General features: G+C 38.8%; 1 protein-coding gene across 2 annotated transcripts in view; it reads left to right on the forward strand.

Annotated features, from left to right (window-relative positions):
* The first annotated feature begins 831 nt into the window (after positions 1-831).
* The window catches only part of ibtk (inhibitor of Bruton agammaglobulinemia tyrosine kinase), a 34,265-nt gene continuing 13,175 nt past the window's right edge, over positions 832-21,921 (forward strand). For both annotated transcript variants that reach the window (XM_028470646.1, XM_028470647.1), the window contains exons 1-21: positions 832-992; positions 5,974-6,808; positions 7,630-7,726; positions 7,893-8,017; positions 9,773-9,883; positions 11,576-11,746; positions 11,861-11,978; positions 12,292-12,472; positions 12,922-13,045; positions 13,633-13,810; positions 14,110-14,257; positions 15,386-15,758; positions 15,865-16,121; positions 16,209-16,295; positions 16,386-16,468; positions 16,661-16,698; positions 16,793-16,889; positions 16,974-17,075; positions 18,410-18,527; positions 18,685-18,745; positions 21,024-21,151. In XM_028470646.1, the coding sequence (XP_028326447.1) occupies positions 6,485-6,808; positions 7,630-7,726; positions 7,893-8,017; positions 9,773-9,883; positions 11,576-11,746; positions 11,861-11,978; positions 12,292-12,472; positions 12,922-13,045; positions 13,633-13,810; positions 14,110-14,257; positions 15,386-15,758; positions 15,865-16,121; positions 16,209-16,295; positions 16,386-16,468; positions 16,661-16,698; positions 16,793-16,889; positions 16,974-17,075; positions 18,410-18,527; positions 18,685-18,745; positions 21,024-21,151 (2,921 nt within the window). In that variant the 5' untranslated portion in view covers positions 832-992; positions 5,974-6,484. The remainder of the gene's footprint in view (positions 993-5,973; positions 6,809-7,629; positions 7,727-7,892; positions 8,018-9,772; positions 9,884-11,575; positions 11,747-11,860; positions 11,979-12,291; positions 12,473-12,921; positions 13,046-13,632; positions 13,811-14,109; positions 14,258-15,385; positions 15,759-15,864; positions 16,122-16,208; positions 16,296-16,385; positions 16,469-16,660; positions 16,699-16,792; positions 16,890-16,973; positions 17,076-18,409; positions 18,528-18,684; positions 18,746-21,023; positions 21,152-21,921) is intronic.

The raw sequence follows: 21,921 nt of genomic DNA on the forward strand, positions 1-21,921 counted from the left end.
TTAATGATTATAATTATTGGTATTATACTTTTCTTTTCTTTGTTTTCCTTTTTCCTTTGTTTTAAATTTGTTTGGTTTTTCTTTGTGGCATCCAGTGTGGACAACAAAGTAATAATTTTTTATTGTACAGGAAAACATTTTTCCCTACTGTGCACATGATAATAAACACTTTGAATCTATTCCCACCAGTAAAAAAGAAGAAAAAAGTAAAAGTAAAATGGTAATAATGATTAAAAAAAATCTTAAGTCATGATTATGAAATACTAAATATGTAAAAGTTAAAAGTTATTAAAACAAGGGTTTGCTCCACATTAAGTTATTGAGATGACTTTGTTGTAATTTGACTTAACATATAATTATGACTTAGCATATAATTGTGACTTAGATTATTATTATTATTATTATTATTATTATTATTATTATTATTATTATTATTATTATTAGTAGTAGTAGTATTTTACATAATCTTTTTTTTTTTTTTTACTGACGGGAATGGGCTTTCATACTATTGTTGTAAATAGTTTGCAAATAATGCAATACTGGATATTTTCTGTGTTATCCCCCTTTATTTTTTGTTTGACACGTGAATATTGTTTTTAATAATTGTGAAATTGTCGGTAAAGTAATGTAAAATCGAAGCCCTGCTATCAATCATTAAAAAAATGTTTGGCAATAAATCATATCTTGAACATATGAAACATATTTAAAATACGTCAAACATTTTTCATTCCTACAGCAACAGCAAACTGTAGACGCACCTTCCCTCAAAAAATTAACCAATAGAATTGTGGTATGTTGACACTCTGACCAATCAGCAGCCTCAGTGTTGCGTTGTATCCTTTACCTAATCTGCAGGGTTAGGACTGACAGTCCTGTTAGAATCGGATCCCGTGTTAAAGAGTTCTTGTTTTATATTAGCAATTATGATAGTTTGGACATACATCGCTTCTTCTGCTTCCACTTTCTCCTCGTTTTTCTTTCACTAACGGAAGGTAAGAAGAACCGCTGCAGCGTCCGCTCAGCTCGTTAGCATGCGATGATGTGTCAATTCAGGCTAACTAGCAGTGACTAAACATCTTATAAGTGAACACTCCAAAGTCAAAGCGTTTATATGTGTTAAAAAAATAAAATAAAAAATAATATATATATATATATATATATATATTTTTTTTTTAACTTTGTCTCGAGTCAGTTATGGTTACATGCTGAGTAACTTGGAGCTAGTAATTCTGTATAATAAAGTAGCTAACATTAGCCAGTGCCTGCTAATGCACCAGCTTTAAACACTATCAAGTAGCGCATTATATACAATATATCTTTAAATAAACGCAATAATCTGGGCGTGAACACGGATATCTTTTACGTGTAAAATAAGATGTAGTGGATGGATTAAAATGGGAAGTAACCAGTGGCAGGCTTGGTTAATGTGGCCTGTTACATAACAGTGATGGGCAGCCACCCACTTTTCCTGTGGGTCAGCAGCACCTCAACATCTGTCACACTTTATTACTAAAATTAAATTTGTCCTTACTCTACAAATTCAGTTTCCAGATATTCACTTTAACCCCAAAAGTAGGTCACTCACCTGCTAATTGTAGACTGAAACTAAAACATTACAAGTTTAAATGGATATCAAGTTGAAAATTGTTTTCAACTAATCTAAAAATGTTAATCTAGTTTATTGTTTTGACATTGTAAGCAATGCTGGATATATTTAGATGAGAGATTATTTCATCTTTGGAGACCTATTTTTGAGAAATGCATGGGAAACTATTAAAAGTGCTCATCTATTATTAGATGCTATGATTTTAGTTCTCAAATCCTCTTTAATCCATTGGGGCAGGGCTGCCAAAGGCTTTTTAGTTTAGGGGGGCAAATATGGAGCAGGTTGATTTCAACTGGGCTGCAGATTTTTGGCAGGAAAACGAGCAATTTTAACTTTAGTGTGCCGTAGGTTTCACTTCCATGTATACATGACATGTAAAGTATTTAAGGGGCAGACAAGTTCCAAGCAATAAGTGATCTGCAAGCACTTCACTCTGTAATGTCCTTTATTTAGTGACCAGTTTCTATTTAATTTAGGGAAATGTGGAATTCAATTTCTTTAAATAATTTGTGAATAACAATGACTGCCATCATGTTGTATAAGCAGAGGAAAACTGTGAGCCCTGGCATATAATTTGAAGTTCTATTGATTTTGTGGGTTGGGATATCTCCAACTGAATTAGTTTCTATTTGCGCATTGGATGACATTTTCTTAATCGTTTTTACTTGTTTTTTTTTTTTTAAGTTGTGTTTTTTGTGTTGTCGATCCATTCAGCCAGTCTGGTGACAAGTCGGGAGCTGTAGTATGATGGCGTCCTCTGTTGTTTTTACTTACTTACTGGGGGCCAAAAACTGGAGGCTCCAAAGGGCCGGGGCTTGGCTTGGAAAACAAGGATGCTCTGTACCTAACATCAGTTTTTCTTATTCAATCAACCATTATTAGCTTGTTTAGTAGTAGCAGTAGAAACTTAGGTCAGGACTCAGGAGAGGAAGAGTCAAATTGCATTAGAGAAGACCTGATGTAGATGTAGTCATCATCCCAGTATTCCTTGTGATGTTAAACCTGAGGACCAAAGACAATTTCTTATGCATGCCATTGCTTTTTTGCTTTTAATGTTCTAGGTTTTAAATATCTATATGTGCTTGTGTCCTGATGCTAATTTCAAATTCTACCAAAATTCATCTCTCAATATTTTTTCTCAAAATAGGGATATAGGATATAACTCTCTTTCTCTCTTTTTTTTTTTTTTTTAACTCAAGGTCTTATAAGAAAGACAATTCTACTTTAAATTTGCTGATGAAAATGTCAAACAGGCTCATTTATGAACAAAACAGTTGCACAATTTCTGCCACTTTTTTCTATAAGGGACAGCATGTGTGAGTGAGTTCTGTAGTGTGGCTTGTTTAGGGGAAGGTCTGGGTCAGGATTGGGGTTAATTACATTTTTACTTACAATTCCAACTCAATTAAAGTTACGGTGACAGGCATTTTTTTAAAATTACAATTTAAACTAAAAGTATTATTAGTTATAATTCCCTTCTGAATTACAAAAGTAAAATTACAATTAATCGCAATTACTGAACCTGAAATAAATAATCCTCTTGTGTTCGCTTTCTGTTATCCATTCTCCAATTTATTTTAATCTCTTGATTACCTTGTAAGGCTTCTTAATCAATGAAAATATTGGTATTAATATTTTTGGTGTGCTTGTCTTAGTTTTTTGTGTGTCAGTATACCCATCTATTTAGGTCGATCTCCTTACTAAAAAGTTCACAGTCAATTAATGGCCTTTCTGGGAGAGCATAATATTTAAGAGGTTTTTTAATCCGGTTTTAAAACCCTGCACAGCACCAAATCAGCTCTTATAAGAGTTTTTCATTTGATTTTTTTAGCTACATACTCTGGTGACTGTGTTGTCCTTGTTCTTTTAGATTGAACTGCTGCATTTGACAATGTGGTGGTCACATTGGGTGGGCATCAGGGCCATAGCACTGGATTGGTTCAGGACGTACTTGGCTGATCGAACCTTTTGTGTCAGCCTTGGTGACTCCTTATTCTCGTCTGCTCTTCTCTCAGTGGAGTCCCACAGGGTTCAGTTCTAGGCCATCTCCTTTTCCAGGGCTCTACACTAACTTTTCCAGTGGTGGCACTGGTGCGACCAACTTTATCAGTTGGTCGCACCAGCACAGAATTTGGTCGCACCCTTTTTTTTTTTAGTTAATGTGTTTGAAAGGCTACAAAAAGTAACTTGAATTTGATAACACATGATCATGTGATCAACACATGCTAAATTGCTCATTTCTTGCCACACATAAAGCATGCATATTTAACCAGCACATTGGTGGCTAAATTGATCTGTTCCCACAATTAAAATCTCTATTTTCTTCCAGAATAGTGTTTTTGTTGGTTTAATTATCTTACCAGGGATTTAAAACTTAAGGTAGCCACAGGTGCAGGAAAGTTGATGGTCTGTATATGTTGCAGGAGGTGAAGTAGGAAGGTGCTGAGTCATTGCACAACAGGATTTATTTTAGGTTAACAAATTGTTATATCTTGATTTTATTTGTCATTAATCATTAATAGCCTCTGTAAAAAAATAAGTATTTATTTCTCTCTCTCTCTCTCTCTCTTTCTCTTTCTATATATATATAAAAGCTATAGGGAGCCATTACAAAAGAGTCAAAGGGCCACATTAGGCCCCACAATCGCAGGTTGCAGACCCCTGCTCTGGGAGAACCACAGCTGAACATCTGTTCTGGTATCATAGTCAGTTCTGGTCCCTCCATGCTGATTCTGATGAGCGTGTATGCACTATCACTGCGCTCGGCACATTCTTCCTTTACTGCTGCCTTCAATGTGAGCACGCACTGAAGGGTTCGTTATGCCTGGCTCCGTTTGCGGACCGCGCGCACTCCAAAGGAGCACATTGGTGTTTATACTCGCCGCATTCACCGCTGCATTACCCGCAGCCAAGTTGTGTGAGCGTACACCCTATCCTCACACGCAGCACTGCGGTCAAACCAGCCTCCACTCCGAAATCGTCGGTCAACATAGCCGGCAGCCAATTTGCATTGCCTGTTTATAGACGGTTTTACGGTAATCCTGGAGCGCGAAGAGAGAAAGAAAGAGAAGTGCACTCTGATGGAGCGCTCAGCCGCTCTGTCCAAAATAAGGTCATCCATACGCACTCACGGATGTGACCACTCGCACACACTGAAAAAATACTTACATATGCGACGATTTTGGTCGCAGTCTCGAGCCCTGTTTTTTTTTTTCTATTTGCTACCGCTTGGTTCAATACTTAGGAAACATGGCATTTATTTCCATTGTTATGCACTATGCAGACGACGGTCAGATTTATGTGCCTCTTGAAAAGGACAGTGAATACTCTGTTTGAATGTATTGACGACATAAAAGCATAAATGGCTCTTCGGTTTTTCAATTTTAATGATAAAAAGACAGAAGTGATGTCTTTTAGGTTTTGGGTTCCTTGGCCCAGTATACCAAGCAGTCCATCACAAACCTAGGGGTTAAAGTGGACCCTGCGCTTAAGCTCGACATACTGATTAAGGCTGTTGTAAAGTCGAGCTTTTTTTGTGCTTCTTAGTTTATTTTGTATTTCATGTTTTATGCCTTTTAATTTATTTTGTATTTCAAATGTTATGTATTTTCTGTACAGCACTTTGTTCATCTGTGGTTGTTTTTAAAGTGGTTAGCAAATAAAGTTGTATTGAATTGGATGTTAAATGTTTTTAATGGTCAAATGGTCCTCAAGAGAACTAACAGGTAGTGGAAAAAGTTGATCTGAAACACATTTTAATATTTGTAGAATTGTAACATTGTTCCACATGTTTGCATTTACATTATAATTGGCAGTTTTTTAGTAATATTCTGAACAATTACAATTACAAAGTCTTTTATCTGAGCTCAAGTACAATTCAATTATGATTTCAACAACAATATAAGTTTTCAATTACATTTACAATTACAATTAATGCTATTGTAATTTATTATCAATTACGAGATTACAGTTGTAATTGATGCCAACCCTGATTTGAATTAGGATGCCCCTAGTATTCTAAGTGTGCTTTTCATGCTGTTCTGAGAAGTAGTGAATCCTAAAACTAATATTTATTGGACAAAATAAGCTGTAAAATGAAAATATATTGATATAGTAATTTTCAATATTGCCAAAACAGAAATTTTGATATATTTTGACTCTCAATATATTGCCCAGGATTTAGGACTACTACATGTCATGGCTAAAGTGATAATACTAGTCACAGCTGTTCCGTTGTATTTTATCTCAATAACTGTAAAATATTTTTGTTGCATTGCTTTTTGCTTGAGCGGCATTAGCTTTGATTTGGATGAAAACTGGTATTTGTCTTTCAGGCACTAATGAACGTCTCTAACTTTATTTTACAGATGACCTCTACAATTATGGAGTTTTGAAAAAGTGAGGAGACCTTTGGGGGGTTCCTCCCCCTCATGTTTGATGGTCGATCTGCAGGAAGAAAAGGTCAGAGGACTGAAGAATATAATATTTTTTGTAAATAATTAGATAAAAAAATCCTATTTTTGCACAACTTCACTTTTGTATATGAAATTATCTCCGAGGAAGTGTTTATTTATTTAATTCCTGATGCCGTTGTATGTTGAAAGCACCTTAATTTTTGTAAGGCCTTTGGTCAAAATGGTGGATTGAAACAAGCCACACACAGGCTGTGGGGCTGCTAGGGTGCAGTGGAACCTCAACACAAGCACAATTCTAGCGCTCCATGGAGAACAGCTTTTTTTCTCCTGTCAGTGTTAGTGGCTTCGTTTCTGCACATCATATCATTCTCGAGTTTGTTTCCAATTGTTGGTGGTGGGCGGACTAAAGGACTTTAAGTGGAAAAAGAAGAGCGTTCAGTGAGAGGACTTGGCGGAGGTCAGGATGAGTGTGGTGCCGCTCGACTGCACCCCTAAATGCCGGTCCCGGCAGCATGCTGACCAGGTGATGGCAGCCCTGACCAGCGGCTCTGAGCTGCAGCTGCTGGCCTTCTTGACCTCACACTGCCACAACGCGGCCTCCCTACGGGACGGCTTTGGCCGCACAGCCTTACACCTGGCAGCTTCTCTGGGGAAGAAGGTCCTGCTGGAATGGCTGCTGGAGCACAAGAACGCAGACCTGTTGGGAAAGGACAAGGAATCTGGGTGGACCGCTCTGCATCGAAGCGCCTTCTATGGGCAGATCCACTGTCTCATATCACTTGTTAAGGTATGTGTTGATGATCAGATTATCACAAAATCAAGGGCTTGAACTTAAAAGGTTTCAAACTCTACAGAACACCTTAAATAATACATTTCATTTGAAAATCAGCACCTTTCAGGTCACCCAAGGTCACTTTACAGTGCATAATATAACCACAACAGTGCATAGTATAAAACCACAATATGAAATTGCAATATTTTTCTTTGTCATTAGTTAGATTTTTAAAAATGGGTTTAAACACGACCAAACAAGGATTTTCTCATACCTGCTGTTGCTGCCTATTGTTCTCTGTTTGAGTAGATGCACTGATCAAGCCTTTTCTAACATTCTAAAATAAGTCATAAAAGTATCAATCAGATAGCTATCGGCATAGACTACACCCAAGGTGTTAATATCAGTATCAGATCGGAAGTGACACCCCAATAACTGCTAGTGATGTTCTGATTAGAAAAAGAAAGTCATTTTGTTTTGAACTAATTTAATGTTTAAGATACCATAAACAACCAATGGAAAAATAGGTGAAAACTCAGAACAAAAAACAGTCAGAACAAAAATAGAAGAGCCATGCAATGTACCAGTTGTTAATTGGAAAACGTAAAGTTTTTTTGATAGAAATGAGTAGAAATGAACAGCCATCTCTCTCTGCCAGCTGAACCTCTTCTTCTCCCAGGCACAGAAAGTGTTGCAGCCTAGGACATGCCTGTGAGTTCAGGTTCAAGATCTGTTGGTATTAATGATTATCCCCCATGTATGCCCCTAACTGTCGCTCTTTGCTGAATTTTTAATTACTTCCAACCAATATAAAGATTGATTTTGTTTTTGTGTAGCATGGTGGGCTTCTCTCCACCCAGGACAAGGAGGGGCTTTCTGTGCTGGACTTAACAATGAAGGATCGTCCATCACATGTGGTGTTCAAGAACACGGGTACATACTTTTCCTTTACTGTTTTTGACACATATGTTACTTTGTGTTTCCTTGAAGTTAAAAAAATCTCTGAATGGATTTTCTGCCTTTTTAAAAGTGAGCCGAAGCTTTTCATGAAGACAGTATTAAGACTTTGCTTGTATTTAAGTTTTCCTCTCCTCTACAGACCCAACAGAAGTCTACACGTGGGGAAACAACAGTAATTTCACTCTTGGCCATGGAAATCAGGAAAGTCGGCAGCACCCTGAGCTTATGGATGTGTTTGCACGAACTGGAGTTTATATCAAGCAGGTAATTCTACCGCACAGGTGTGCATATGGAATGCTATTATAGAGTGGATACCCTCAAAACTACACACCAGGTAAACCAGTAAGAATAATGTCTTGACAAAAATGACAACAACAAAAAGCCAATGCACTTGGGTGTTGCAGAGGAGGCACGTCACATGGGTTAAACCAACAAAACAGTCCCCTCCCTGGAGGCCTGTTTAACAGCCTTTTCTCTGGGGGATGTTAGCAGTTGTAGAAATGTTTTCCTCCTTTATCTACCTGCCCCTCAACTTTTATGGAAATAATTCTGTTGGTTTCAGCGTCACCAATTATACATATTCTAAAAAACGAAGCCCCAGACAAATTATTCAAGCACTAACACAAGTCCCATGCACTCATGCACTGTACAGAATTCTGGTGATTGCATTGCTTTCATACTGTTTGCGTTATTCAGTTTTTATGGAATAAATTCCACAATTTGTTTACTAACCTTTTCTTACAGCTTATTTGGCATTTAAACATTTTTCAATGTTCACATATTTAGATTCATCCTAAACACAGAAATATACATAAGCACACAGAAGTGAGATCTGGTACCATCCTTTGTGTTTCATTTTATTCAAAATCCACACTTTGTTGCAGTAATACTAATCAGAAGAGTATGAGAAAATATTAAAAACTTAAAAAATTAAATTATATGTGGTAGATTTGGCAATTATCAGGGGCTACAACTTTTAAGTATTTAAGTTTTCTTTATATTAGCACTCAGGATTCACAATGAGCACATTTCAATAAATACATGCAATTTTCCTGTAGGAAATAACTCTTTATGTTGCCAATGTAATAAGGGAATAATATAGATGGTCTTTTAGCTACTGTTAATTTGTATTGGTTTATGAGGAGGAAAGGGACAGAAATAAGAAGCAAACTGCTGTTTTTTGAGTGGAATACAGGCATTGACTACTTGCTTTTATCTAATGGAAGGTAGTGATGGTCTGTTACATAATTAACCCATGCTGACTTGCTGTGCTTGTTGGCCTATAGTTTCATGTAGTGCAGCGGAGACTCTTAGTGTGATTAATATCACTTCTGGCAAAGGTTTAACAACTTGGAGTGCTTTGTGTGTAAACCTGCTTCCAGTTATAGCAAAGAAAGTGTTCCATCACAACTGCACAATTGTGTGTTATGCAATATGCCAGTGTTAGGTTTCACATTACTGCTGTTTACAGTCAAAAGTTTTCCCTCAGTCTTCAGCGAGATGTCCTGCACAGTCATTTCATAAAGCAACAAGAGGACAACTGGATCTGATTTCATGTCCACACAATGACCTGGTGGCACAGCAATGAAGGGTTTGTCTGCTTAACCCAACCCAGCAGGTGCCAGGGGTTAAATATTAATTCTGCTGCGACATGATTTTAATTAAATGTGCCACACTGCCGTGTATGCATGTGTGCGGATGTCCACATCAATGAGGTACTTCAGAAAACATCCCAGCGCTCTATTGATGGGTTGAAGGGAGCGATGCATTATTAATGATGTTTGCTTTTCCACTTGTGGCTCTGCCTTTTTAATGGAGCCATTTTTTTTTTTTTTTTTTACTATCACTACAAGAAGACCTGGCTGTGGAACATGGAAAGAGACGCATCAAAGCCTCTGCCATGAGGTCAAAGTCATAATGGACAGGGCACCTTCGAACCATAATTGTCCCTCGTAAAACATTTATTAAAACTAAATGAAATATATATATATTTTTTTTTTTTACTGTCCTTCTCTACAGGTCGTCCTGTGCAAGTTCCACTCGGTGTTCCTGTCGCAAAAAGGAAGAGTGTTTACCTGCGGGCATGGACAGGGAGGCAGGCATGGCCATGGAGATGAGCAAACGTATTTGGTGAGGTTTGTTCAATGTCGTAGCATTTTAGGATCCGGGTCCTGTTGAAGGTTTACTGAGTTGTCCATCCACCTTCCACCAACTTTGTGAGAGAGACACAAAGAGGCAAAGAAAGGTTTCTTGTATTTTGATGTATTTCTGCAGAAATCAGACACTTGCTGAAAGTATTTCCACATCTAAATATTGATAAACAGATAGATTAATTATTTATGTACTTAATGCATTTCTCTTATCATGTCAGTCATCTCCACATGGTCGTGCGATTGTAGTTTTTCTCCTGTCGTTTCACTCACGCTCACAGACAGATGTATGGAAAAACAAGATTTTTTTTAGTTTTTTTTTTTTAAAGAGGCCCACAGGCTTCATGATTTGTGTCAACCAGCTCAAAACTAAAATAAAAGCACAATAAGTGTTTTTCAACCGTGGGGTTGAAATGTAAGATCGCCTGGAATTTAAATGGGGTTGCCTAAAATGTCTAGTTATTGATTAAAAACGAATTAGTTTAAACATATATTTAATGAAATATAAAATTATTAACTATATATTCTTATCTGTTAATCTATACAGTATATTAGATTTTTATATAAATGTTTTGAGCGTGACAAGATGATTATTGTTGTAATTAGCGCTATATAAATTAAAAAATGAAATTGAATTGAATCATTATTAAATTATTTTTATAATTAAAACACAACACAACTAACCCTATTCATTCACTTTCTCAAATATGAATCTAGTTCAAATAAGATGCAGTATAAAAATATCTGAGCTGGCGCAATTTGTCGCTAATCTTGGCTACTTTGTATCTTTGACACAGTATAACAAACGTGATCAAAAAGTAATTCTAGGAAAAAAATGTCTTTGCGTTCGCCAAAAATTTGTGATCGAAATGAAAGGTTGGGAACCATTGATCTAAATCAATTAATGCAGCTGTTCCATCACTTGCATGGCGACAGATGTGAACATTTCAGCAGTTAAGCATTTACTGCTTCTGTAAACATTTGTGAAAGAATGAGTTGCTCTCAGGAGCTCAATACATTTTCAGTTAATGGTTCTAGACCTCCAAGCTTTATTTAGCTTTCACTTTAGCTTAAGAACAATGGACAAGGTTATATTGGCTGAGCATCTACATTCAAGCTGTACATCACCAAAGCTATGTAGATGTAGATGTAGAGTTGTAACGCATGCCAATGCTTAGGGTTTGTCCTACAGCTTAGAAGGATTTGGTAGCTACACAATGAAACTACCCAATTCCCAACCAGCAGGAATCACAGATAGTTTTTAGACTATTAGCAAAGTTGAATCTTGGCTGAGGAGTGATCATCCATGGGGATAAACACACACAATAACTAGAACTCAAGCAAACTACTGTATCTAAAGTCCTCAGAGGAGTAAAGAACACAGAGCGTATTGACTTAGGTGTCCACTCACCGACTTGGTGACATTAATTGTTAATTCACTCATTTTACATCCATTGTGGTGGTCACGTCTTATAAGTTGTGAAAATGTATTTGTACAAGTAAAATCCCTGTTTGCTAAATTTCCAGCACTACTTATGCCTTTTTTGAATCAAGCATTGTTCTCTGATTAATATTACTAATCTGTGCGGGGATATTTTTTGGGATTGTTTTTAAAAATGGTTAAAGTTTAAGCTTTTATAAGGATTTGTTTGTACTTTATTTTTCCATTCAGGTTCCTCGAATGGTGGAGGGTCTGATGTCACACCACTGCTCCCAGGTGGCAGCAGCCAGAGACCACACAGTTGTGCTGACAGAGGAGGGGTATGTTTACACTTTTGGCCTCAACACTTTCCACCAGCTGGGCCTCGTTCCCCCACCTGCTTCAGCCCAGGTCCCAAAACAGGTACGGTCGAGCTGTAGCACAATGGAGTGAAAAAGGTGATCTTTTTGCGGTAATTTGTAAATGTCTACATTGGTGAACTCATATATGACTCTGTGTAAATGCCGTTTATGTTAGGTGTATTCCAAAACACTGAAAGGCAGGTCTGTGATTGGAGTTGCTGCTGGAAAGTTCCACACAGTGCTGTGGACCAGAGATGGTGTTTATACAATGGGACTGAACGGAGGCCAGCTGGGTAGGTTAGAAAAGTAAACTGTAGAGCTTTTAAATACACACACACTGCCTTAAACGGACACCAATTTTATCTAGCTCCTGGAAAAATGAACTGTTCAGAATCAAAAATGAAAAGGAAATCCTATTATTATTATTATTATTATTATTATTATTATTATTATTATTATTTATTTATTTATTTTTTGCATTACAGGCTTATTGACATCAGAAAAAAAAATAGATTTGCCTTTTTCTTTCAGTCCAAACACACATTTAAGCTTGTCATCTTGAAATGGTAACATTGATTATAGCTTGTGCTATGTGCTAACCCTCAGGCTACTTGTTGGATCCTAATGGGGAAAAAGGTGTAACGGCACCTCGGCAGGTGTCTGCTTTGCACCACAAGGATGTAACCATAGCCATGGCAGCAGCTAGTGATGGAGCTACAGTAGTTGTAACCGAGTCGGGGGATGTTTATCTGCTGGCTGACTATCACTGCAAAAAAATTGCTTCAAGGTCAGTAAAAGTGGATCACACGGACATTTTACACACTACATTTCTCCTCATGTAATCATTTCTGAGCAACTTCAGGGCTACAGTTGGTGTCTAATTTATATTCTTTGCTGCAATATTTTATCTGTTGTTTTACTTTGATGCTAAATGTTTGTTTTCATGAAAAATCCACCTGAAGAAAGTTTGAAAACATGGCTGTAATTTAGATTATAAGAGCACAGTGTGTAAATTTATAGAATCATTTTTGATGACAATAACCACTGGTAATAAATCATTTTATTCTCAAATGAAAAATAATTGATGCTCTAACACTGTGTAATGTGTGTATTTTTTTTAATGTGTGGCATTTATTTTAGCACCTGAATGCTAGCAACCAACCTAGATAAAACATGAAGTTATTGGCTAATACTGGCAAATGGTGTTAATAAGTGTGTTTTGGTGTTTTCCCACAGGCAGCTCACCATCAAGAAGGTATTGGTCAGTGGGGGTTGTCTGGATCACAGAGTAGAGCCACAGATGTTGAATGAAGGAGGAGGCGAAAAAGTGACAGTTTTGGCATTAAACGGAGCTGGAAATGTGAGTGTTAGATTAGAAGATACAAAACCTTGTATTGACATTTTTAGTTAAGCTTCACAGTTTGTCCAGTTGTATTTACTAGTTTGAACTTGGCAATGTTTTTCTTTTTCAACTTGATGTTTGTTGCTCCTCATTCAAAATGTCCTTCCTTAAAATATAAAAGACACCTTGTGTGCATTACTCAGCCTCTGGTATAAAAGGAGACACTGTTTGTTCTATTCTGCCGACTAAAGATTCTGTGCAGATCCTTTCTTCAATTATACTCTGTTGATCTAATGTGAAAATCCTGGAGGCTTGTAGCAATATTAAATTAATTTAGATTGTTATAAGCTTGCAGAAATTTTCCTGTTTTGTTACACCCCTGGAAATATAAATGTTCTTCTAGAAGAACACATTAGTGAATTTAATCTCACATGTTTCCTCCTCACAGTGTTTGGCTTTTCGCTGATGATAGAGTTTATTTTATTACATTTTAGGGCTGAGGGGACGTCTGACACGTAGATGTCAGTTGTCAAAAATAATGAGTTGTTTTTTTGTCTATGTGACTCTCCCTAATGCTGTTGCCTGCCTCTTCCTTGCACTATCAGGTGTTTTGCTGGCGATCATCCAGCGGTGCGATGCGACAGTGCCGATGGGCGTACGGACGTCAGGTTTTCATGTCTGACATCGCTCTCAGCAAGAACAGCATGATGTTTGTGACTGAGGATGGAGAAGGCTTTGCCGGAGTGTGGACTGGGGAGTATAAGAAGTATGAGGAGAAGAAAGGTGAGCCATCAAGCAATGTGATGTATTTTTTAAATCTAAGTGGGCTGTAAACATCCATATGAGTATTCTGTGTTGGATTGTGATTAATAATGAATATTGAGGGTGTGCAAGATGGGGAACACTCTTCACAAGATGAATATAAAATTCAAACCCAATGCACAATAATAATCACACGCACATCCACAAAATGTGCAAGTTGATTGAGAAACTTTGTTATATTACTCTGAATCATGTCACGATACAATACTATCCTAAGAAATATTAAGGGTTAGACCAGCATGCTTCTTCCCTTTTTCTAGATGTCACCGCCTGTGGTCATGCAGATGTGGGCACAGTGTATGAACGGATCCGCCTGGAGAAACTGCTCTCCGTCCATAGAGCCGTCAGCATTACCATGGACTCCAAAGGAAGGAATTTTGGAGTTCTTCAGGTCGACCCCAAAACCAGGTGGGAGTCCTCCACTCAATCATTAATATATGACGTGTACAACTGTGGTTTATTCTGATCCATCTGTCATGATTCAGATCGTAGCTTTACTCACTATAATAATAATAAAGGTTATGTTTTCTCCTGATTCTAATCAACAACTTTGTTGCTTTAAAATAAAAGATCAAGATGTATAACAATTAATAATTTAGGAAGTGTTTCAATCGATAACCATATCACAGTATCAGTTTACCATTTGTTCTTATGAATGTTTCATGAATTAATTAAACTTTTGGTGTCAAAAGTTCCTTAGTAGTGATTAATACAAACATGTCTATTGGTTAGAACACGCTTTATTGATTCATGTATTTTAGAGCTACTGACTCGTGAATATGACTAATGTAGTATGAGAAAAGTTTTCAACATTATACACTATTGGTTATAGAGGAAACTCTTGAATCAGTTGCTTGAGTGCGCTAAAAGCTCAAGGAGGTCTAGTTGATTTGCTGCTGGTAATGTTCAAATTGCTACAGAGCTTCACACTTTGCCCTGAGTTTAGAACTAATATATGACAGCGGTAAAAGGGATGGAAGAATATGTTTACAGTTATAGTTTTTTAGTGAGGATAAACCTAATTATATATGAAAATTGGAACATTCTGATATTTAGTGTGTACTTTATCGTGAAATATAAAGCCGTTCATTGCTGAGTTTTGGGCTGTTTTGCTTTTAAGTTAGAGTTATGCATGTCCATGAGTCCATGGCTCTTCAGTCCTTTACTCTGATATCTAAGCATGCACTAAGTGTGATAAAACACGAGTGGAATTAAAGCTAAAGGGATAACTCTGCCATCTAGAGGTAGATATGGGTTTCTTTCTCATGCGATGGAAAGTTTTTTTCTTCTTTTTAATATCGTAGCAGTTTGGGCACATGACAAGATACCAGACATCTCTTTCTGCATCATTGACTTTATAGTTCTAGTCCTATTATAGTTTGGTAGTAATAGTCACCATTACTGGGACAAGAGTATGGCTGTCCCAAAAGGCATCAATTACATGTGTAGCATCTTATTTTTCTCACCTGCAATAGGATTGATTTGTTTTAATGCAGTTAATAAATGTTGAAATTGTGTTTTGTGTATGTTCTTCAGTTTGTTTGAGGTTCCCAGTGTGTCTCCATCCTCTTTCTTTCAACACTTTAAAAGCCTTCTGGAAGAGGCCGATGAGATGGATAGCATCCATGATGTTACGCTCCAGGCTGGCAATCGCACCTTCCCAGCTCACAAATACATTCTGTCCATGAAGTCCGAGTTCTTTCGAAAGCAGTTCATGCCAGAGAATTGTGATTTTGACCAGGAGGAAGTGAAGAGGGGCGAGGACTCGGCGGGCTGTGACATGCTGGTTCTGGAGAAATTATCTCCAGACATGCTGGAATACATTCTGCACTTCATCTATACAGACTCCTGTGAGCTTCTCGTGCACGGGGCCTGTCCAAGAGTGGCAGGCACTTTGATGGGGCGACAGGTAAAGAAAGCCAACCTATTACACGCAATGTCTGAACTATTAGCTGAGCTGCTTCTATTTGATCTTCTGCTACATCTCCTTCCCTTGACTCTGTTGTCTATGGCAGGATTCAGAACAGGAGACACTTATCACTAGCCTAAAGGACTTGGGTCTAAGAGATCATTCAGCTGTTGCAGTGTACCGCACCCTCAGTCCTGCAACAAACGGCGAATGTGACAAAACCAAGTCCAAGAACTCCAAACCAGGCAAAAAAGCCAAAGGAGGAAGAAATGACAAGACCCGAACTAACGAAGGAAAAACCAACCCTGTGCTATGTTTACAGTCTGTGGCAAAAAAGCTTGGACTCAGCAGCCTGTCGGCACGGTGAGAGGCTGAGTGTGCTCCAAAATGACAAGAAAAGCATGTTTAATGCAAATTGCTACCTTATCATTTCCTCTTCTATTCCCACAGACTGGATGGTGTCAAATATGAAAATGGCGCAATTAACGTCCTACATAAGAAAATGGGCAACAAATCTAAATTTTACCTGAAGAAATGGTAAGTATCAGTTCAATTCAGCACAATCTAGACCTTAAGCTTTATTTTTAGTCATAAAAAGATTAAATTAGCATTTCTGTTTTTGTACAGCTCCTATCTATGTGACGTTACTCTCAAATCTGTGGATGGGAAAGAGTTTCCATGTCATAAAAGTGTCCTCTGTGCTCGCCTTGGTAAGAACGATTCATCCGCTTGAGTTAAATCTGATCAAACATCAAAGTATCCATTACACACACTGTTTCCATTCTGTAATTTGTCTCCCTTTCTTATTGCACTGCAAAAACATTTGACCTTAAATATCCGTTCATGTGACATTTGATGTCTAATCATTTGAAAAAGATTTTTGTCTGTCTTTTTTTTTGCAGAATACTTCAACAGTATGCTGGGTAATCCCTGGATTGAGGTATATCAATCAATACTTGTATTTGTATCAGGATTTTTCCTATAAGATGTACAGTGAGTCTTTTGAATACTTAATAATAAATGAATTGATTCAGGCCACTTCCTGTTGTGCCCTGGAGATGCCCACCACAGCAGAGATTCTTCAGGTCATTCTTGAGTACATTTACACCGACGACTCTCCCACCATAAAAGGTATTTATGTACATACAGTATATAACCCATTTTTCCTCTCTGCACTTTTCAACGTCACTAATTTCTCTTCCATCACCTCAACAGAATCTACAAATGTTGAGTTTGTGTGCAATGTGCTAGTAGTGGCCGATCAGCTGCTAATCACTCGACTGAAGGAGATCTGTGAGGTCGTCATCACAGAGAATTGTAAGTTTTATTGTTTAACCTTTTGCACCAACACAACTCTCTTTTCACTCGAATTTGACACATTTTTAAATGCATTTCACAAAAAGGGAACAAAAGATGTGAATTGACAATAGCATCATGTTGGTTTACTTATAGAGTATCCAAACCCTGAGGTTTGTATAACGTGGAAATTTTAAAAATGCCTTGATTATGGGAGGGGCTTTTTGTCTGTGTAGGAGCGGTTAAGACACGCTCAGTCTATCCTATAAAATCTCAAAAGAACAATTTATGCTATGCAACAACTTACTCAATACTCACTATACCGCTCTATTCACAATTAAATCTACTCTCAACAGATTGCAGAGTCCACAGGTGCTAGTTTTTAGAGGAGGGGCAGGGCCAACAGTGGTGGTTAGTGAAGTACAGTAAGATGCCACCAAAATGTCACAAACCACCACTTTCAGCCAATAGCAACATATTTTTAAAGCTGAGTTTCAATGCATTGAGGGCAGTCACTCTTACCTTTTTCCAACAAAATATGCCAAATTAAAATACTTTGACTAAGATGTGAAGACAATTTGGGGTTGTTACTTTATATATTGTGAAAAACTTATTGGAGACACATTCAAGAACATCTTTAGTTTTTAGTGTGAGTTTACAGTTTTCAGATGAAACTGATTGATTGGGGATTTTGCAAGCCGTTTTAACAGTGTTATTGCAAAATGTGCTTAAGTGAGCACCAACATCTTAAAAAGCTAAGACGCCTCAGAAAGTTGACTGATTTAAGACGGATGAACTTTAGGTTCTGTGACTTGCTTAGAAATTGATTTATTCACTGAGATTGAGATTAAAAAAAAATAAAAAAAATGATGGCTTCATGATCACCCCTGAGGCTGATCAAAATCCACAATGGTGCTGCTCATGATGCAGATACAGGGGACTTTCCCCTCACTCTCTCACAACCTCATGTCACATGAGAAGAGGTCGTGTCAGACTTTCACAGCTTTGTTGTAATAGATGGAAATCCTCATTTTATATTTCTTCTCCACCAGATAACAACTGTAAACATTAAGGAGACAAATTTTATTCAAAAGATACAGCTGCCATATTATAAATCCAGTTGTTTTTAAGGAAATCAATAGCTGCAGAGAATGTTCTCAAAAAAAAATAATTTTCACCTTTGGGGCTGTGATTTATTTTGAATCCTAGTTAGTTGCAATGTTTGCTGATTTCACATGGTTTTGTCTTTTACACAATAGTTTCTTATCTTGTTTTGAATGATGATACTTTTCATTAATAAATACTGAAGGTGATACAAAGATTTCTGAGCTTTTGACACAACATTTCATCCTCAGTGACTCTGAAGAACGCTGCTGAGCTACTGGAGTTTGCCACCATGTACAATGCAGAGCAGCTCAAACTGTCCTGCTTCCAGTTCATTGTGCTCAACCTGGCCGCCCTGCTGGAGTCAAAGTGAGAGACGATGGGGAAAGAAATCTGCTAATTTATTAACCTGATCCAATCAAGACTGTTCACTGCTGAGTTCTTGGCCAGGATCTGTTGGCTTTTATTGTGACTATTCTTCTACTTTGTGAATGTGTAATCTTTTGTTTTGATGCTTCTCTCTCAGAGCTCTGGATATTTTGAGTGATGAAGTTCTTTTGGAGCTCTCTGCAACCTACAGGAGGACTGTGAGTCTCCGCCTACACATTCAAACACCACAGTTGACCCCTTACTCGACTGCTTGATTGTTTTTATTATTTCCATGTAATTGAAAAAGAGATAATCTGGGTGTCGGGGGCCGGAATAGGGGGCCACATCCCGGCGGGGCGGTCTGGCTTGGCCCTTGGAGGGGGCCCTGGCTTTAAAAAAAAAAAAAAAAAAAACTGAAGCTCGTGGCGCGGGCGGCATCAGTGAAGGGTGATCTGGGGCGCCGTGGGGGGCTAGGTTGGGGTGCCTGGGGGCCGGCGGGGAGACTCCCAGCGGCCCCCTGGTGCCTTATGCGGCTTGGGGTGTGGTCGTCCTCCCTGGGCGGGCTGCTCCTGGTGCTGCATCCGTTCCGGGTCCTTCTGGCCTGGGGTCGGGCCCCTGCTGGCTCTGGGCTCGCCGGCGGGTGCCCACTGGCTGCCTGTTCTGCGCGGTTCTGGTCGTCTGCTGGGCGTGGGCTTCGGCTCCTCCGCTGGGGCCTCGGGCAGGGAGTTCTCTGGGCCCTCCCCTCGGGGGGTTGGGCGCGGGGGTGGGGTGGGGGGGTGGGGGGGTCGATGGGGTGGGGGGTCTGGGGGTTGGGGGTGGGATCGGTGGCGTGGTGCGCTGGGTCCTTGGCTCCTTGGGGCTTTCTCGGGTGTGTATGGGGGGGCGATGGCTGCCTCTCGGCTTGGGATCTTGGGGGCGTTCGGGGGACTGCTTGGCCGTGGGGTGGTCGCCGGGGGCCCTTAGGCTGCCTGCTCTTGCTGCTGGCCTGACTGCTTCTTCGGGCCCGGGGGCGGCTCTTGGGTTTTGCAGTGGCGGTACTTGGAAATACATTTGTCATGGATGCACTGGCCTTGGGCTGTGGGATAACACTCATACTGGGCTCAACCTTAGACACGTTGTTCCCAAATACCTGTTTTATGGAATTTCCACTCACCTCTTCCTCTGTTCACAGCCACCACCATTATTCCTAAACCACACACTGGTCACCAAACTGGCTTGACAACACAACAATAAACACAATATACACAACCACAATTTCACATCGCATCACTTAAAACTATTCCCCACCCATTCCATATCCTATCTTGTATCCCTCTTCCCTGTTAACTTCCCCACCCCCCTCCAACCCCTCACCTTGGTGTAACACTGCCCTCTCTTTTTTACATCCTCCCTTTAATAAAGTATTTCTTACCCTTCCCTAGGGAGGGCTGGTGACGGTCACAATTATGCAATGAAATAAATAAATTTATTTAATTGCAATAATAAAATATGCATTGCTGTCAAAAGATTGCACTTCTTGTAGTGTTAACCTTCGACAGCATGTGCAGACAAGGTAAAAAAAAAAAAAAAAGAGATAATCTGGTTTAGTAACGAAAATCCTTGTGCATTTAGGCAAGGCAAATTTGTATAGTGAATTTCATATACAAGGCAACTCAATGTGCTTTACATGATCAATAACTGCAACAGAAAACATTTAACAGCTTCAAAATCAATAAGAACATTCAAATCAGCAGCAAAAACATTTAGGATCAGCAGTAAAAACATTTAAAATCAACAAACACATTACATCAACAACAAAATGACCAACAATCTCCCTCTCAATCATATGCAGTAGAGAAAAACAGTGCCTTTAACTTTGATTCAAAAATGTTCACATTGGATTCTGACTTCAGCTCTGGTGGCACTAAAAGCAGCATCAACATGTTTACTGTGAGCTCTGGGCTCCACTATCTGACCTGTGTCCATAGATCTGAGAGACCTGCTGGGCTCATACCAGACTAACATCTCACTGATGTATTCTGGACCAAACCCATTCACAGATTTATGCACCAGGTGGAGCCCTTGGAGGATGCTATATTCAAAAACATGCTAGTTTTCGAAAATTACCTACCCTGCCTTTAAGAAAAGTAACTGAGGAATCTGTAACCATAATATTTTAAAGCGTCTTTAATCAATGTTTAGTATTAGTGGCACCTGTGTAAATGCAAATTTCACATTTGTTCTAAAGAAAAACATTGTGGCATTTTGTACAGTATGTAGGTGAGACATTCTGTAAAAAAAAAAGTTGTTGTTGCTAAGCGACACTAGGTTTATTATCTGTTAACCTATTTTCCCCCTTAAACTATTAATAGTACAGCAAGATTGCCTTTTATTTATTACTTTTTTTAGGGTGATAAATCATTCATTGATTATTCATTGATACATGCATACCATACATTTTTTTTAATTATAGATAAATTTTACAAGATACCAAGTTCAAACAAATATTCATTTCAGATCCCAGCAATGCAGAGGCGTGTCATCACTCCATATCCTGGTGCACCAGACCTGAGTGCCTACAAGCATCAAGACTTGGACTCGACATTCAGCCCGAAACAAGAAGCAGAGCTAGATTTAGCTTCAAGGTACTCAAGGAGAAATGTTGGTGTCATGTTCTTCAACCCAGTGCTGCGGTTTCTTCTGTGTTTTAATGCATAATAATAATAATAGGGATGTATGGATATATCCTAGATTGGCTAAAAATCTTTAAGCCTGAACCCATTTTTACTCAACACTATTCACGTCTGCACGCGCATGTAGGCGAGTCCGCATTCATTTGTGCGTCTTTTACGCACTAATTTAAATACATCACCTGATTTACCAGGCATCGTCTGACCCTGTCCCGAGCCCGTGGTTTCACGATTTACTCACTCAATGCCATTGACGAGATTATTCGTCATTTCAAATCTAAACGCTCAGTGCCATTGATGAAAAAACTTGTCAATTTGCGTTTTATCACGGAGATTACTCGGTACACTGTGGCGGAGGTCCCTCATCAATATCTAAGCTGTAATGTGATGTAGTGACCAACTGGTGCCCTGAAGGTGGCAGAAGCGCACCTTTATATGAGAGATTAGCCACTGATGCTACCATTAGCTAAGAAGGGAGAAGCAGGGACAAGGGAGATTATGGCGCTACGTAGTGATATTGTGAAGTATCCAGCAGCTCACAGCACCACATACTAACAGAACATGTGCGGACCCGAGTGGATTATTGATAATGTTGCGATCGTGAGATAAAACCATCAACTAACCGGGCCAAACAGGTCATCTCTGTGTCGGGAGGAAGAGGAAGTTCATGTAGGGACATGTAGGTGGTAGCAGCACACCTTTGGATAAGAGATCACCCGTGATGG

This window comes from Gouania willdenowi, chromosome 16 (assembly GCF_900634775.1).
Source record: "Gouania willdenowi chromosome 16, fGouWil2.1, whole genome shotgun sequence".
In the NCBI taxonomy this organism is placed as follows: domain Eukaryota; kingdom Metazoa; phylum Chordata; class Actinopteri; order Blenniiformes; family Gobiesocidae; genus Gouania; species Gouania willdenowi.